The sequence below is a fragment of the Anas platyrhynchos genome, chromosome 3 (genome assembly GCF_047663525.1).
Source record: "Anas platyrhynchos isolate ZD024472 breed Pekin duck chromosome 3, IASCAAS_PekinDuck_T2T, whole genome shotgun sequence".
Lineage (NCBI taxonomy): Eukaryota > Metazoa > Chordata > Aves > Anseriformes > Anatidae > Anas > Anas platyrhynchos.
In genome coordinates this window covers 23,569,123-23,585,867 of record NC_092589.1, presented here as the reverse complement: position 1 = coordinate 23,585,867, position 16,745 = coordinate 23,569,123, and the positions used below count along the sequence as shown (strand labels likewise).

The 16,745-nt window shown below is 38.1% G+C and overlaps 1 protein-coding gene across 4 annotated transcripts in view; it reads left to right on the top strand.

Moving 5' to 3' along the window:
• The window catches only part of EPRS1 (glutamyl-prolyl-tRNA synthetase 1), a 38,118-nt gene continuing 21,373 nt past the window's right edge, over nt 1-16,745 (top strand). For all 4 annotated transcript variants that reach the window (XM_027453133.3, XM_027453131.3, XM_072035525.1 and 1 more), the window contains exons 1-12: nt 1-149; nt 2,089-2,173; nt 5,303-5,402; nt 7,937-8,093; nt 9,225-9,364; nt 10,014-10,108; nt 11,280-11,406; nt 11,976-12,168; nt 13,106-13,277; nt 13,722-13,955; nt 14,674-14,758; nt 15,061-15,120. In XM_027453133.3, coding sequence (XP_027308934.1) covers nt 104-149; nt 2,089-2,173; nt 5,303-5,402; nt 7,937-8,093; nt 9,225-9,364; nt 10,014-10,108; nt 11,280-11,406; nt 11,976-12,168; nt 13,106-13,277; nt 13,722-13,955; nt 14,674-14,758; nt 15,061-15,120 — 1,494 coding nt within the window. In that variant the 5' untranslated portion in view covers nt 1-103. The remainder of the gene's footprint in view (nt 150-2,088; nt 2,174-5,302; nt 5,403-7,936; nt 8,094-9,224; nt 9,365-10,013; nt 10,109-11,279; nt 11,407-11,975; nt 12,169-13,105; nt 13,278-13,721; nt 13,956-14,673; nt 14,759-15,060; nt 15,121-16,745) is intronic.

The following is a 16,745-nucleotide window of genomic DNA, read 5'->3' as shown; positions in this document are numbered from 1 at the left end:
CCCGGCCGGCCGCGGCCGCCCCCGGGGCAGCCCCCAGGACGTGACGCGAGTCCCCGCCCCGCCGAGCTGGCGCCGCCGCCGCCCCGCCCCGGTGCCGCGCAGGATGGCGGCGCTCAGCCTGACGGTGGCGGCGGGCAGCGCCCCGCTCGGTAAGCGCGGCCGGCACCCCTGGGCCCGGGACCCCCTCGTTCCTCCTCCGTCCCCTTCCCTCCATCCCCCCGGACCCTCCTTGCCCCTTCCCCATCCCCCGGCGCCTCTCGGGACCCCGCTCCCCGCCCGCTCCCGTCCTGCCGCGTGGCCGCCGCCTTGCATCATGCGGCCCTCGGCAGCTCCACGGCCCTCCGGGCGGCTCCAGGGCCGCGGGCAGCCCCCCGGAGTGCCGGGTCGGGGCGGCCTCAGCCCCGCAGCTCCCCGCAGGGCCTGCCTCGGCCCCGCAGCGTAACTCGTGCCGGGCTGCTGCCCCGCTCTGCCCCCACGCCGGGCTCCCGCGGCAGAGCGGCGCTGCGGGTCTCGCCCTCTCCGGTCTGTCCGTCTTTTATTTGCCTGTAAAACCCGAGAACCGTCTTCGCAGCCTGCCCTGCTGTGGGGAGGATGATGCCTTTGCGATGCTACCATTAATTTAGGGGAATTGTTTGGTTTTTTTTTGTTTTTTTGTTTTTTTTTTTTAATGGCTGGTAAGTGTCACTGGAGATCTACTTGCGAAGACTATATCATGATGTCAGAAATATTGCAATTTCCCGATGAAACGCTGTGGCAAGCGTTTGTGTTAGGAGGACGAGCACACTCATCCTATTTGGTGTTACCCGTCATGGCTGTGCGCTGGGCAGAGTGTAGTAGCTGTTGGTGTCACTAGGATTAATTACATAGCCGGGCGTGCACAATGCCCGTCGTTTTCAAAGCACTGCCCTGCATGTTATTAAAATACCGAACGTGTCTTGCAAGCACGTTGCATAAGTGTCGTCATGCTGACTTTCACGAATGGATTACTGTTAACGTAAGCTTAATGCCAGAAGGGTTTGCAGCCGAGGTGAGAGCTGGGGGATTCCTAGCTCCGGAGACTTGTGTTTGGGGTGGTGTATTTATAGCTTGCCACATCAGCTGCCTTGGGTGGTCTGTCTGTTCTCGTCAGGGAAGATGAAGTGTGTGGGGCACTGTGCAGACTGTAACAGGTTAGGTGCCTTTCCAGACCGAGCGCATAGCCCTTTGGTTAATTTCCTTTAAGTAATACGTGCTTCTGGAAAGCTTGCTGTCAGGACGTGCTTCTGAGCAGCACAAAAGAACACAAGCTCCTCTACTAAGGCTCAGCAGGCTGGGTCTGGACCAGAGCCACTCCAGAAATAAGACAGCCAAGTTATCTCGGTGCTCTGTTTGAGCTATTGTGTTGTGCTATAGAACATCAAGATCAGAGCAGGTTTGCATCAAACCACTACTTTGAATATGGACAGAGCTGTTTTCAAGTTGATGATATAGCCTAAAAACCTCAATAATTCTTTTATTTCTAGAGGCCATCCTTTACTGTCACTGATGAACTACTCTGAAAACCCAGTATAAGCTTCCTTTATTTGTCATGAATAGAATTCTATTGGTTTTGGATGGCTAATCATTTCATAAACGTTAAATCAGGTTAAAAATAGTCTCATCCATGTTCAGAAAGTACTGGTATATTCGATAATTGATCTCTTTTGATGCATTTGTCAGGGCTGTGGTGGTGTAAGTTTCTGTGCTGTTAAAGTAAATTAATTTGATCATGCTCTCTTTGCATTCTGGAGGACAGGACTCATTTTTACAGTACCCTTAGGAAGCAAAATGTATTGCTGCTGACAATTGCTGAGCTCACTGCAGATTATTGTATGCTGGGCATTATCAATTTGAAGCCGTAGGGATTGCCAAGAATAAGAAGTCTCCTGTGTGTGAGACTGAACACTGATTTTTTTTTTTTTTTTTTTTTTTTCCCTGAGCAATCTTACTTGAAGGAGCCAGTTCTGGTGCTCTGTCCTATTTGATAAGGAAAGTTACTGTATCATTGTTGCTGTGAAATATTTTTTTCCTGAAAGAAAGGTGAGCATGTTTTTCTCTTCCTTTTTAAAGGAGCTCTGCTGACGGTGGAACATGTGAAGAATGATATCAAAATTTCAGTGGAAGAAGGCAAAGAAACCATCCTTCGTGTATCTGAGTAAGTGACTTTGCATCTCTCCTTCTAGCTTTGGGTCAGCAGTTTTTAAAATCACGTGGTTTTAAGACTGGTGGTAACCTTTTCAGGTAGGAGAAAGAAAAGAATTGCTTTATTGATGACTGCATTACTGTTTTCTTTTTGTAGCACAGACAATACATTTACAATATATCCTAAACTTCCTCTTCATGGAAAGAATGTATCTTATTTGCAGATACTTATGTCTCTTTCAGTCATTTATGTAGTACCTATCACTCTGTTGTTTAAATATTTGCCTTTTTGATGTACCATGATTTACGAAAAGAAAGGCAATTTTATACTTCAAAAGAGTGGTATAAATGATTCCTTTGATGTGTACATATACGATAGAATGAATTTTAAAGGTTTATATGGCATTGCTTTGGTCTCACTCCAGCACGTAAGCAAATGATGTTATCTCAGAAAAGTGCTAACTAACTATGCCATGCTATCCATTGTATCCATCTGCATCCTGTTGAAATACTTTTATAATTTTTTATAGAAATCTGTTGTCTGTCCTTTTAAAAGTTATCTCTCATTGCAATAAGTATTTTCAAGTTTGGTATGTGAGGGTGTTTTTTATGATCTGTGCAGAATTCTGATGCATATCAAAAATGCAGGCTAATTTTGTAAGTTTTGGGAAGCTGCATTGTAATCTTGGATTCTATATCATGTAAGGTGTCTGGATGTAACAAGAGAAGATATCCCAGTATCCTAAAAACCATTGACATATCCATGAAAATCTCTCATATTTGTAAGTAAGGGACAAATTCTGGCCCATGGACATTAAATTCTTAAAATATAACGATACTGTGATGACTTCAGTATTATTTATTTTAAGTAATTTTTGAGTACCTGATTGTTGTTTAGAAGAACAGGGGAAGATAATCTGTTATTCACAGACCTGCTCAAAAACTCATGTTTTGTGAGCTGTTCCAGTAGAAGATACTGTTAAAATGTTAGACATGAGCTCAAATGAGAGTTCTTTCCTTACTGTAATTTCTGTTCTTACACATTGTCTCTTGACCTATCTAGCAATGGTATTGAATTTGCAGTGCTGAATGACAGCTACAGCAATGTGACGGGGACTTAACTGGTACAGCATTAATAATTTTTAGTGCACGTTATGTGGGTTATAGAACATAGTAAGAATATAATTGGATACTTTTCAGTTGCATGAGTGTTTTCCTCTTGAATAGTCTTAGATTTTGAATTCCAACTTCTTTCTCAGTTTAGATAATGTGTATACGTATGTATATGTGTGTGTATGTATGAGAAGATATACATATACGCAAGATATGCTCATATACATTTCTTTAATACATCGGGGTGATCTTGGAATATTATAAATTTATATAATGAGCTATGAAATAATTTGTTCCTCTATTCTATTAAATAATTTTATACTAATTTGCCTTCCTTCCACTGCATTGCAAAACCACTCATTTTAGCTCTTATGGAAATGGTCAGAAACCTAAAGCAAAAGAACTCCTTTAGCTCTTTGGTCCCGGGAAAAAGGTCTAAATTCACGGTTCCATCGCATGGAATTTTTTGTGCATTAGTATCATCTCATCCCTGGCATTGGATTATGTTTGAGAAGTAATTCCAAACCTCAGAATTGCATTAATTTTTTCTTGCTCGGTTGTACCATCATTTTGAAAAAAATTGATTCTCTATTTAAAGTCAGTTAAAAGTGTATCTGTAACTTCAGAAGCATCAGCTGAATGCATACCTCAACTAATGCTTCTGGTAAATGGATTTCATGGCATCAGTTCTGCTGAAGCTATCTTATTTTGGCATGACTTTAAATTCACTTGGGATATTACAGACTTTGATTTTTTTGTGGGGGGAACCATTAGTTGAAAAGGCTTGACCTGAACAAGACAATATTTTAATTGCTTTTTTTTTGGCCTAGATAATAATTTAAAGTGCATTTAAAATCTGGTGATTAACTTCTCAGCTAACTAGCTGAAACGTGGCTGTCAGCTAGTTGTCTGTAAAGTTTATCACTAACTTGAGGTGCTTAGTAGTATTTTAGAGGTTGTTTTTGAAGCCTGAGTTGCAAAATTTCGTGTGGCAATAGCTGTCAAACAAACCATTCTGCTAGGCATTGATGGCTTTCTGGAGTGTTCTGGTATACCTGCATCTATCAGGTAACAAACTGCAGTCCAGCTTTTCTGTTTTGTGTCATGAGCATGTACATGCTTCAGAGTAATGTTACTATTATGCTGGTATTTCTGACCTCTGCACAGAACCATTCTGTAATGCATTTTAGAAATTAACTGAAATAATGATTTAGTAAACCATGTGAGTCTGTGCAGGTCAGTATTATCTGGAGAACTGATGGTTGTGGTGCTTCTTTCTTCCAAAGCTTTTCAGTAAATGTTAATAAAAATATTCACTTTTATGTTAGGCTATTTTGAAGCTAGGTTTCTGAGAATACGCAGGTTTTAAATGCTATATGTAGGATGGAGAAAGGAGATTAAAACACAGGAAGAAGTATGCTCTTCAGAGAGCCTTTGGCCTCCAGATCTCTGAAGAATTTTCAATAGCAGAATGGGGAAAGCAAGTCTGGGGAACAGAATGGGGAACAGCCAAGTCTGTTCAACAGAGGATGGTCTCTATGTAGTATGAATTGAGCGAAGTAAATGAACGATTTTATTTTTTCCCCTCTTCTGACTAGCCCTTAGAGCCGGGGTGGAGACTGCTTTATTCCACTGCAGATTCTCTAGGAATCTTCTTCAAAGTCATCCATCATGTCTGAAAAGGAAAGAAAAGAGAATGGAGAAAAGAAAAAAAGTCAATTTAGCTCCTTATATTCTGGAAAATATATAGCTCAAGTTACACATTCTGTCAGATGTGAAGAGCTTTATTTTCTTCATTTCTCTCTATTTAAACAAAATTGCTTTTTTATTAAGAGATTGTTGTTCCATCTGGTAATGGAAAAGCGAGTATTGATAAGTTCTTTTGCTAGATATTTTTTCTGGTGACCTGGAAATTTCTGTTTTACCCAGAAATTTTGTTGTTCTTTGCCTTACGCTTGTTTCAACTATGTGTGTACAGTTGAGATTGGATTTAATATTATACCTTTATTTTGCCTCTTTCTTTTTTTAGAAATGTATCGTTTACTGATGTGAATTCAATAGCTCGTTACCTGGCTAGAGTTGCTAGTTCTGCTGGCCTGTATGGTTCAAACCTTTTGGAACACACTGAGGTGAGAAAGAATCATGCCTTCCCCCATTATTTGACTGTGATCACTCTTTTTTTTTTTTTTTTTTTTTTTTAAGGGTCTTGCATCTGTTCTGCATTTTATTATTAGGCTGAGTTTATAATTATGAGGGAAGCTGAAGGTTTTTTTGGGGTTATGTGTTTTTTTTTTTTTTTTTTTTTTTTTTTTCAATCTTGCTTCTACTTAAAAGAGTTATAAACCTGAGCTTTGAAAGGGTTGCCCTTTCCTACCCCTGCAACAGCGACTCTTAACCTGACAATTCACTGACACGGGATACTTGAAGTTTTAAGATGATGTCTGCAGTTTTTTCAGCTCTGTTGCCATTGCTTTCTACCATGTAACACCTGTACTGTGTTACACTTCAGCGTTAACACCAAAGAACACAGTATATGTACATGCTACCTACAGCAGCTACAAATTAGAAAATAATTAAGTGCTTAGCAAAGTATGTTATAACTTAAAGTATGTCACTGTGTAAAGTACTTGTGATTTGGTACTAAGTTGGTTTTTGCTGTATATGACAGATAAAATTCTGACCCTGATTTCATTCAGTGCTTGAGATCCAAGTTGAATGCCTTCTGGCTCAGGAGTCTTACCACAGTGATGGGATGTTCCCTTATATAAAGTCCTGTATTCCATAATGCTTCCCCAATGGTGCCATGAAGGCACTGAACTTTTTTTCTCTCCCAAAGAGGGACTTCCTGGTCATCCTTCCTTACAGAAATTGTAGAAAGTTGTTATAAATTGTGGGTATGGTGTGAAATGAGATGGTAGGGAGGTGATTGTCCCCCTGTACTCGGCTCTGGTGAGGCCGCACCTCGAGTACTGTGTTCAGTTTTGGTCCCCTCGCTACAAGAAGGACATCGAGGTGCTTGAGCGGGTCCAAAGAAGGGCGACGAAGCTGGTGAGGGGCCTGGAGAGCAAGTCCTATGAGGAGCGGCTGAAGGAGCTGGGCTTGTTCAGCCTAGAGAAGAGGAGGCTCAGGGGTGACCTTATTGCTCTGTATAAGTACATTAAAGGAGGCTGTAGCGAGGTGGGGGTTGGCCTGTTCTCCCATGTGCCTGGTGACAGGACGAGGGGGAATGGGCTAAAGTTACGCCAGGGGAGTTTTAGGTTAGATGTTAGGAAGAATTTCTTTACTGAAAGGGTTGTTAGGCACTGGAACGGGCTGCCCAGGGAGGTGGTGGAGTCACCATCCCTGGAAGTCTTCAAAAGACGTTTAGATGTAGAGCTTAGGGATATGGTTTAGTGGGGACTGTTAGTGTTAGGTTAGAGGTTGGACTCGATGATCTTGAGGTCTCTTCCAACCTAGAAATTCTGTGATTCTGTGTGGAATTCTTCCTGACTCTAGCTGAATTTTAAGTTGGTGACTGGAACTAGTAGATGAATTGAAATTTACTTCCTCTGAAACCTGGGGAGGGAACAGAAGGACTTTATTCAACTCTTTTCTACAGCCACTTGAAGCTGGTACAAATCAATCTTCATCCTGTATAGCTGGTCTTAAGGGAACTGTTGTCTTTAGTATATTGCTTGTAAGGCATTAAAAAAGTTACAGTGTGTCTTGCAGCTACTTAAATTTTCTGCCCAAAACCTATTTTAAAATTAAACCCCACAACCTCTGCAAACACACTTTTAAGATTGGTAATTCTGATAAAATACTTAACACTTCTGCACCTTTAAAAATAGTGCTGCACATTGAGAAGTACATCGACAGCTGCATTTGTGGTCAAAATATTTTGGAACATAACTGCAAACAACTGAACTCAATTCTGTAGCAATGTAATTATGTCTGTGCCTGCCACGTAGGCTCAGATATTGGAAGGATTCCTTACACTGTTTATAGAACACTTGAATATGAAACAGGGACAGAGGATTTTAAGAGATGTCTCTTACAGAACTGAAGGATTCAATTTGTGGACAGAGCAATGTATCAACCAAGGACCTGATTCTTATTTTTTTTTTTTGAGTTTATGCAGCAAGATGTATTTCCTTTTATAGGGGGAAAAAAAAAGACTTTTGTGGGAGAGGGGGAAGGGAAATGAGATGGGGTAGGGATTTGGTTTCTTCAAGCCTAAAAGGAACTGACGCAGAGAAGATAGGGACTGAGGGGAAAATGGCATAATTACCCAGCAGCGATACCGGGATGATCAACTAGTGCACAAATGTGGTACCTAAACAGTTGGAGGATTGCCATTATTGTATACTGTGATAAAATAAATGTCTAAGAACTACTATTTATTTTTCCAATGGGAATAGTTTCAATTAAGTCAGTATAGTTTCAGCAGTTTGAATACATACTGAAGGAAGAAATTGAATTTAATCATTTAGTACAGCTCTGAGTGAATGTTTCAGTATATTTTATTTTAAATATTCTTTATGCATCTACTGTGATTTAATGTCCAATATATGTAAGACTAATATTCCAGTTAATATTTTCTGTTTGGCTATTAAATGTACATGCAGATTTTTGACAAACTTTACTAATTTTGAGTATCTCATAATATGTCCCTTAAAACTAGGTTGACCACTGGCTGGAGTTCAGTGCTACAAAGTTATCTACTGCCAGCCAGTTTCTTTCAGCAGTCCAGGAGCTCAACCACTGTCTATCTCTGAGAACCTACTTGGTTGGAAACTCGCTGAGTCTTGCTGACTTGTGTGTTTGGGCTGTCCTAAAAGGTACTGGTATATGTTCTCATTCTCATTGGTTTCCTGTCATAGTATAGCAGGAGTTCACAAATGTATGTATGTATGTTTGTTTGTTTGTTTGTTAGTTTATTTATTTTGTGGTTGCTATTAGCAACTCTTAGCTTTATACTAGAGTCTGTACTATTGTGCATACTGCTTTGGTCTACACATCACTAGAGATGGGAATAGTATGGACAAGGAAGCCTTGGAAATTTTTTTGAATTTGTATATGTAGAAATTTACGTGATGTATTTATGAATGGCAATACTGTTTTTAGCACAAAAACTTGTTTTGTGTTAATTATAATAATGTCGTTATTGCCAGCTGCTTCTATAAGACACTTTTCCATGGGCCAAAATGTTGTGTTGCATATTTGAATTTTGGACTACGAAGTAAAATTGTATACGCAGACTTTGCAGTTATGTTACCTTAGCAGACTGCATTTCTTTGGTGATTTATTTGAGTTACTAAAAGATGTATATGTTACACTTTGAAATACTCTTCAGAAGATAAAATAAGTTTTGATGGATCTGTCTTTATGGATTTGTTTTTTCATATTCTCTCAGATGTATGCCTAAAATTGATAAATGCCAGTCCATCATTCAGTATGACAAAATTCCTCTTGAAAGTAAAATGCATGTTCAAGGGTAAAAACTACATTCAGTAGTTTTTCGAAGTTACAGCTCTTGAGAGAGAACTGAAATGGGTGCATTTCTTTTAGTGAGTCCTTTTAGTGAAGTTGCTTCTTGAATATTAGTGTTGGAATTGGGTCTTCAATAATAAACAGCAGTATTGATACATGCTTCACCCTGCATTTCTGTTTTGAAAATAAAAAGTTACTAATTTTGGAGTGAGCGATACAAAGAGAAGTGCATGCTGTGCAGTCTGCTGCACCTTGTGCTATGCTGAATCCAAAATGAATGCACTATGTTTTAGGTTTGGAGGGAGTTTGCCTATTTAATATGGTTTAAAATGACTTATGTCCTTGTGGCTAAATGTCTTTTCAGAAGAAGGAACAAGTACATTTTAAAAAATCATAATCTTTTACTGGTCTTAAAAACTACTGTTGGTAATCATTCAATTTTGATAATTTAATAGCTTGAAAATTTTGTTTTCTAACAGACAATAACATCTGGCAAGAACAATTACAGAAAAATGAAGCTCCCATCCATGTAAAGCGATGGTACGGCTTTCTTGAGGTACAACAAACTTTTCAGTCTGTAGGAGCCAAGTGGGTTTCCAGTACACCAAAGATCAAAATGGTAAGCTTTACTCAGATCTTCTCAGGAGAGTAGCTTTATTCGCATGAATATACTATAAGGAACTTTTTTTTTTTTTTTTTTAACTTAGAGAATTAAAAGGAATTAGTTACAATGTAAATTATTATTTTGTAAACTCCTGTTTAAAAACAAACAAACAAACCCTTATGATTTTGTATTTGGAAGGGCTTGAGTGATGTAGTTCAAAGCTTAAATGGAATAATGTAAAAATGCCACCTCTGAGCCAGCACTGCTCTCTAGATATATTGTTTCCTTTATCTAACAATGATTTCAAGCATTCTGATAGACCTGCAAAGTCTTTAATTGATAGAACTTGTTAATCAGGTTAAAAACACTGAGATAAACTTAGCTAGCAACTGTTTTCTTCTGTCTAGTAAATTAAACAACTTGGAGGACTCTTCAGTCCTGGATCAAATCTGAAGACACAGTAACTTGGAACTCCAGAATTAATCTGGTTTTGATGTGCTAAGAGTAATGTGAAAGTTTTTAAGAGATTATTTTGGGGTCCAGTATGACAGTTCTTTGTTGTCTGTTTTGAAAGATGGTGTTGGAGCACAGGCACGTATCTGAGGTTTTATATCTGTTTGTTCATCAACTGTGATATGTAATTATGTTTCCGTTACTTTTTAAGGCAACAGAAAAGAAAGCTGATGTTGGGAAGTTTGTTGAACTTCCTGGTGCAGAGATGGGAAAGGTCATTGTAAGGTTTCCTCCTGAAGCAAGCGGGTAAGAGGCATAAATACTTGGAGAAGGGAAAGGTGTATAGGATAGCATCCCTTTAGGAAGCTTTAGGCTAAATGTGTAACAGAGGCCTGGGCATCCAGATTATATGTAGTCCAAGATACAAACAAACCCGTGAAGACCAAACAGTGGAGATGTGATGAGCCTCACAGCCAGCCTCTTTGATCTGTTGATCTCATCTATTATATCATCTTAATTGCTGATATGGTTAATGCAGGGGTAGCCAGAAATGACTTAGGAGTATAGAAGTGTTTTATTCAGCAGAGATATTATTTACCAAATGTAAATTACTTTTGGGTAGACCTGTGCGGTGTCAAGAGTTGGACTTGATGATCCTTAAGGGTCCCTTCCAACTCAGGATATTCTATGATTCTATGAAATGTGTCACGTACATAGAATTTTACTCTTACCTATAGATACACAGGAAAGAGAATTTAAAAATGCACAGCCAATTTCATAAACAAAATTTTTGTCAAGCTTTTAATTTTCAGCTTCTTTTAAGAAGTGACTGATAAGCTATGAAATTCCTATTACACTTCTTCAGTAAACTGTCTGCTCAGTATCACGTGATTTCTGTGCTTGTGGATCTTACTCTTTTAGTCCAGTATAAACTGTCACTATCATGAATTATATATGTGTATAACATAAATGGTTCTCACATTACTTTAGTAGCACTTAATGTTTTAATTCTGGTGTTTTAGTTAAAGCTGTTCTTTAGGGGCTTGTATATTTTAAATTTTTGGGAGAGACTTTTATATATTTGGTTTAAATTATCAGTAGCTTACACACAAAAATGGTGGTTTCATTGTATTTTAGAAAATTCCAGTCTTCTGAATGCAATAGGTTCAGATTATCTTGTGGCTACTAAGTATCATCAATAGTCAATTTAAGTTAGTCTGTAAAACGAGATAATTCAAGTCCTAATTTTATATTCATGATGACCCTGAAATTTACTGATTTAGATACTTTAAATGGTTAACTAGTACATTTATGTTAGAAAAAGCACAATCTGTTTTCATAAATGTACCATGTTTTAAAAAATATTCTTTTTTGTTTAACTTATGTATTGCTTTCCATTCATCCTTCTTCCCATACAAAAACAAAAAGTCTAACCAAAATAGTGCTAGTGTGTTTATTTATTTTTCTTTATTTTTAGATATCTGCATATCGGTCATGCCAAAGCTGCCCTGCTAAATCAGCACTACCAAGTTAACTTCAAAGGAAAACTTATTATGAGGTTTGATGACACGAATCCAGAAAAAGAGAAGGAAGACTTTGAAAAGGTATGATAAGAGAACAGGGAAATACATTCACTGTATTAAGCAAATTCAAAGGTAAATGACATACAGATCTGTTGTTGCACTTCTTTTTTTTTTTTTTTGCACTAGATTTTTAGGGCAAAGGTATTACATTTAAGTCTCACGCTTGCAAGAAATTTACATCATCTTTACCTTAAAAACCTTTTATTTATTATTATACCTTTTATTGGTAGCTTATTTCTTCCCTTTCTCCAATGTGTATTTTACAGTATGTAGATATGCAACTCCTGTAATACTCGTGTCTTCATTATAAATATCACTTAAAGAAATTACTTCTTACAGATTGAATTTTCATCTCCTTTTCTTGTCCTACCTCTTTCTTGAAGTTATCTGCCTGATCTCATACATGTAATCAGAGGCTGTGAATCAGTAAGTGCTTGCCTTTTGGTCCTTTCATATGTGTCATATTATTATTATGCATTAGCATTTCAGCACTATGGAGCATTAAAAGACCTCGTCTGGCATGAAGAGGATAGAGGTTTAAGAAAATTAACTTTCTAGAATATTACAGTATACAATTTCACACTTTACAGGTTATTCTTGAAGATGTTGCTATGCTGCATATCAAACCAGATCAATTTACATATACCTCAGATCACTTTGAAACAATAATGAAATATGCTGAGCAGCTTATTCAAGAAGGGAAGGCATATGTAGATGATACTCCTGCAGAACAAATGAAAGCAGAGCGTGAGCAAAGAACGGAATCTAAGCACAGAAATAACTGTAAGCAGTTTTAAGCTTTCTTTTTGCTTTTGTATCTTTTTAATTTGGCATCAAAACTTGATTTTTATGAAAAGTTGAATGAGCTAACTAATTGCATAACTGTAAGGTTCTTCTAGAAACTTGGAAATCACAGAAAGGCTTGGGTTGGAAGGGACCTTAAAGATCATCTAGTTCCAACCCTCTGCCATGGGCAGGTATGCCACCTACTAGATCAGGTTGCCCAAGTCCTCATCCGACCTGTTCCAGTGTCTCGCCACTCTCAAAATAAAGGATTTCCTCCTTTTATCCAATCAAAACCTACATTTTTTGTAATTTAAAGCCATTGCCCCTTATCCTGTCAGTATACTCCCTGATAAAGAGTCTCTCCCCATCTTTGTTATAGGCTCCCTTTAATTATTAAAAAAACACTTACAAAGGTCTCCGTTTTCTTCTCTAAGCTGAACAACACCAGCTCCCTCAGCCTGCCTTCATATGGCTGGTGCTCCAGCCCCCTGATCTTTTTTGTGGCTCTCCTCTGCACCTGCTCTAGCTTGTGCTGGGTGTCCTGGAGCTGAACACAGTACTTCAGGTCAGGTTTCACAAGAGCAGAGTAGAGGTGGAGAATCACCTCCTGCGACCTACCTGGTCACACCAGTAGGCCAGGATGAAGGCCAGGATGTGGTTGTCTTTCTGGGCTGCAAGTGTACGTTGCTGACCCACATTGAGATTTTCATCCAACAGTACCCCCAAATGTTTAGTGCTACAGGGCTAAAGTAACTATACCTTTAGACAGGTGCAGTAAATCTGAGTACGTGTGCATTCATTACCACTTAAAAAAAAATTCAAAATGTAAAATGTGTCTAAGGGAGGTGGTGGCTTTGTCTTTTGTTACTGCAGTAATAAAGTGTGTTTCTGTATCAACTTCAGAATAACTTAGAAAATGATTTATTGGTTTTAGGTGTTAATAAGAATCTACAAATGTGGGAAGAAATGAAAAAGGGAACAGAATATGGACAAACTTGTTGTCTACGAGCAAAAATAGATATGAATAGTAACAATGGATGTATGAGGGATCCAACTCTTTATCGTTGTAAAAACCAACCTCACCCGCGTACTGGTAGTACCTACAAGTATGTTCAATTTCTTCTTGTGTGGCATGTGATTTTTTTTTTTTTTTTCAGGGTATTTACCATTCCATGGTAAACTTAATAATTGGAACCTGCTAGCATTTTTCAGTCAGAATATGTAATGAGTCTCTTGACTTTCTGAAATTTCTTTGTTTGAAAACAGTAGTAATGTAGGGTTTTTTTAGTCTTGAATATTAATGCTATGATAATTTAATTTCCTGATGGCTTTCTTTGTTTTAAAAATGTGTTGCTCTGTTCTTTTGTGGGTTATCTATTTTGTACATGCTCTCCTAAAGAAGATATACAGAGATATATCTGAAGATATTTAGGATCATAAGCTGAATATTTCTAATATCTAAATATAAACAATGATTATTTTGAAATGTTTAAATATGAGGAAAGTGTTTTGTTCTTCTGCCTTGCCAATCGAAGGTCTTAATTTTCAAGGGTTTATCCTACGTACGACTTTGCCTGCCCCATTGTTGACTCTATTGAAGGTGTCACACATGCACTTAGAACAACTGAATACCATGACAGAGATGAACAATTCTACTGGATCATTGAGGCACTGGGCATAAGGAAGCCGTATATATGGGAGTACAGCAGGCTAAACCTCAACAACACTGTGTTGTCCAAGAGAAAGCTTACATGGTTTGTCAATGAAGGGCTCGTGGATGGATGGTATGTTACTCATTTGTAGTTCAGCTTTGTTGAAGATACTTGTGACTGATGCATGCATTTTCTGTTTGGGACAGTGCTTAAGTATCAAAGCAGCATGAATAAATATTTAAACAGAATTTGTGAACAGATTAATTACAATGGCTTCTGAATGCACAATATGACTGTTTACTATGCTACAGTAACTGTGTATATGCATGTTCGTATCCTAAAATAAATATAAGGTAGCTTATTTTGGGGCTGTAGCTCTTGCAACTTACACATTTTCCACACTGAGTCATCAGATACATTCCTGAGCTATGCCAGAAATCTTCCTCCCTTCTGTTCCCTGCTTCTTTCTCTTACATTCTTTTTTGATTGTTAACTGGATTTCTGCAGAAGATAGAGGGCTCTAGGTGGCCTGGAACCTTATGTATTTTCCTAGAAAGGATGAGCAGTGGGTTTACGCTTCTGCAGTTAGGTCAAAATGTAGAGAGACGACTCCTTGGTTCTTCCCCACAGTGACCTGGCTGTGGGAACACACAGTAGACGAGAATCTGCACCAGACATTTTCTATGGATAAGAGCTTAGTCTTTTCAGTTAGGTCTTCTCATCTAATTCACACAAGCACAGTGCATTGAAGCTGTGCCTTTCACTTGCAGCAGTATTACTAAAGTTTTTGAATGATCTAACTAATAGGTAGAATTTAACATGTGATATTGATAAAAAATTTTTCTGCTAGGGATGACCCAAGATTTCCCACTGTGCGTGGTGTCCTGAGAAGAGGCATGACAGTTGAAGGTCTAAAACAGTTTATTGCTGCTCAGGTGGGTATTTCCTTCTTTTCTGATCATTTGAGTTTCACTTGGTAAGGACAAGTTTTCATGAAGTTTCAGTTAAAATACTTGTGTGACTGTTAAATTTCTTCTGAAGGCTTGCTGCTTTCACGTATACTGCTTTAAAACATAGGAGCAGGTCCTTGCAAAGTGCTGTAACAGGTTTTGTGTTTAAAAAATTACTTGTTTTGCAAGCTTGAGATGCCAATCTAAACTGTTTTGATGAATGCAAATAGTAGAGGGTTCTTAGTCTTTAAAGGACTGTGTATTCATGGATGTTTTTTGTTTTCCAGGGCTCCTCTCGATCTGTTGTGAATATGGAGTGGGATAAAATTTGGTCCTTTAACAAAAAGGTATGCGTTTACTTGAATTTGAAACTACTTGTGATATCCTCTGTCTGGAATATGTAGAAAATCTAGCATTCATTGGAGTGCTTATCAACACAAGTAGCAGTTGCAATATGTTGCATCATTTGGCACACTTTCAGGAAAATGGAATGTCCCCCTTGCCTCCCCTTTCTAACCTGAATTAGCACTAATCCTGTCGATTATCCTAAACCAATACTTACTTGCCTTAATTATTAGTATGGGAAAATATAATGATATATGTAAAGCTGATATGAAAACTGCATTTCATTTTTCTGCTTTCAAGCTGCGAGCTATCTGTAAGAAGGTATTACTCAATGCTTTTTACCTTAGCATATAGCTTACAGTGCTGTAAGCATACATAGCATAAGCAATCATTTTTGCAGCTTCATAGCACAGTCACATTTGCGTATATAACAGGAGCTCTACAAACCCACTGAAAATGCATTATTCCTAGCTTTAAAATGCTGCCCATTTTTGGTTTGGCTTATCCGTTAAAGTAAATGTATGTATTACTCAATTTGATTCATGTTAGCCACTCTTCCTTTCAGTGGCAAAAGTCTAAGATGCTGGGTATACTGCCTGTGTAGATAAAGCCAGCACTGCTGATGTTTCTAACTGAATGTCAAATAAGGAATACTGCATCTTGACATGGTTAGTTGCTTTTTGGCAGCGGATGCTTGGACACTATAATAAGGCGAATTATTAGAATGCTGATTGCATATTTTGTGTGATTGTGGAAACACCTGTTATTTTGCATTGGGATTCCTGCTCGTTTTTGCTTAGGTAGTACCCAGATCTGTTCATTTAAGTAGCTTTTGCTTGTCTGGCATGCGTCTTGTATTCATTCATGTATTTTGCATTTGGTCTTCTACATACACAAAGGTTTATGAATTGGTTCTTTCTGTTGCTGCATACACATGACGAATAATTGAATTTGAGGGGGAAATCCACAATGGACTGCCAGGGCTCATTTTTCGAATCACCTTTTAAACTGACTTTCTTTGATCTCTAACTCCTTAGACAGCACCACATTTATTAGTCAGTTTCGTTCACATCTGTCTGTGCAGATTGCTTTTGTTCATACTGCAGTTTGCAAGCTATTGTTTGCATACAGGTAGTTATGAGCTCAAAGACTTGATTAGTGTGAGAACTTATTTTACTTGTTAATCAGTACAAAATTTACATTTACAAAATTTTTAATATTTGCAGTCTGAGGCAGGATTGTTGGTTATGATTAAAATAAAAAAGCCTAGTAAGAACATGGTAAAATTCAGTCGTTTAGTTATCAAAATTACGATATTAAATCACAAAATACATATACAATGAAATGCATACGAAAGTCCTTTTTTAAAATGTCTCTAACATCTTGGAGTCTGGCTTCAGCTTACTTGCTTATATCAAGTAATTAGATGTTAAATATTTTTTCCTACATTTTCTGCATAGTTTTTCACTTGTGCAGGAATAAACTGGTGGGAGGGAAGTCACTATATTAATAAAAGCAGATGTTTTCTTTTGTGTTAGCTTCCAGTTAAACTGGTAGATCTCTTTTTTGGTCCTAGAGAACTATTTCACTTGAATTACATTTTTAAGTTCCTAGGAAAAGTTAGTCA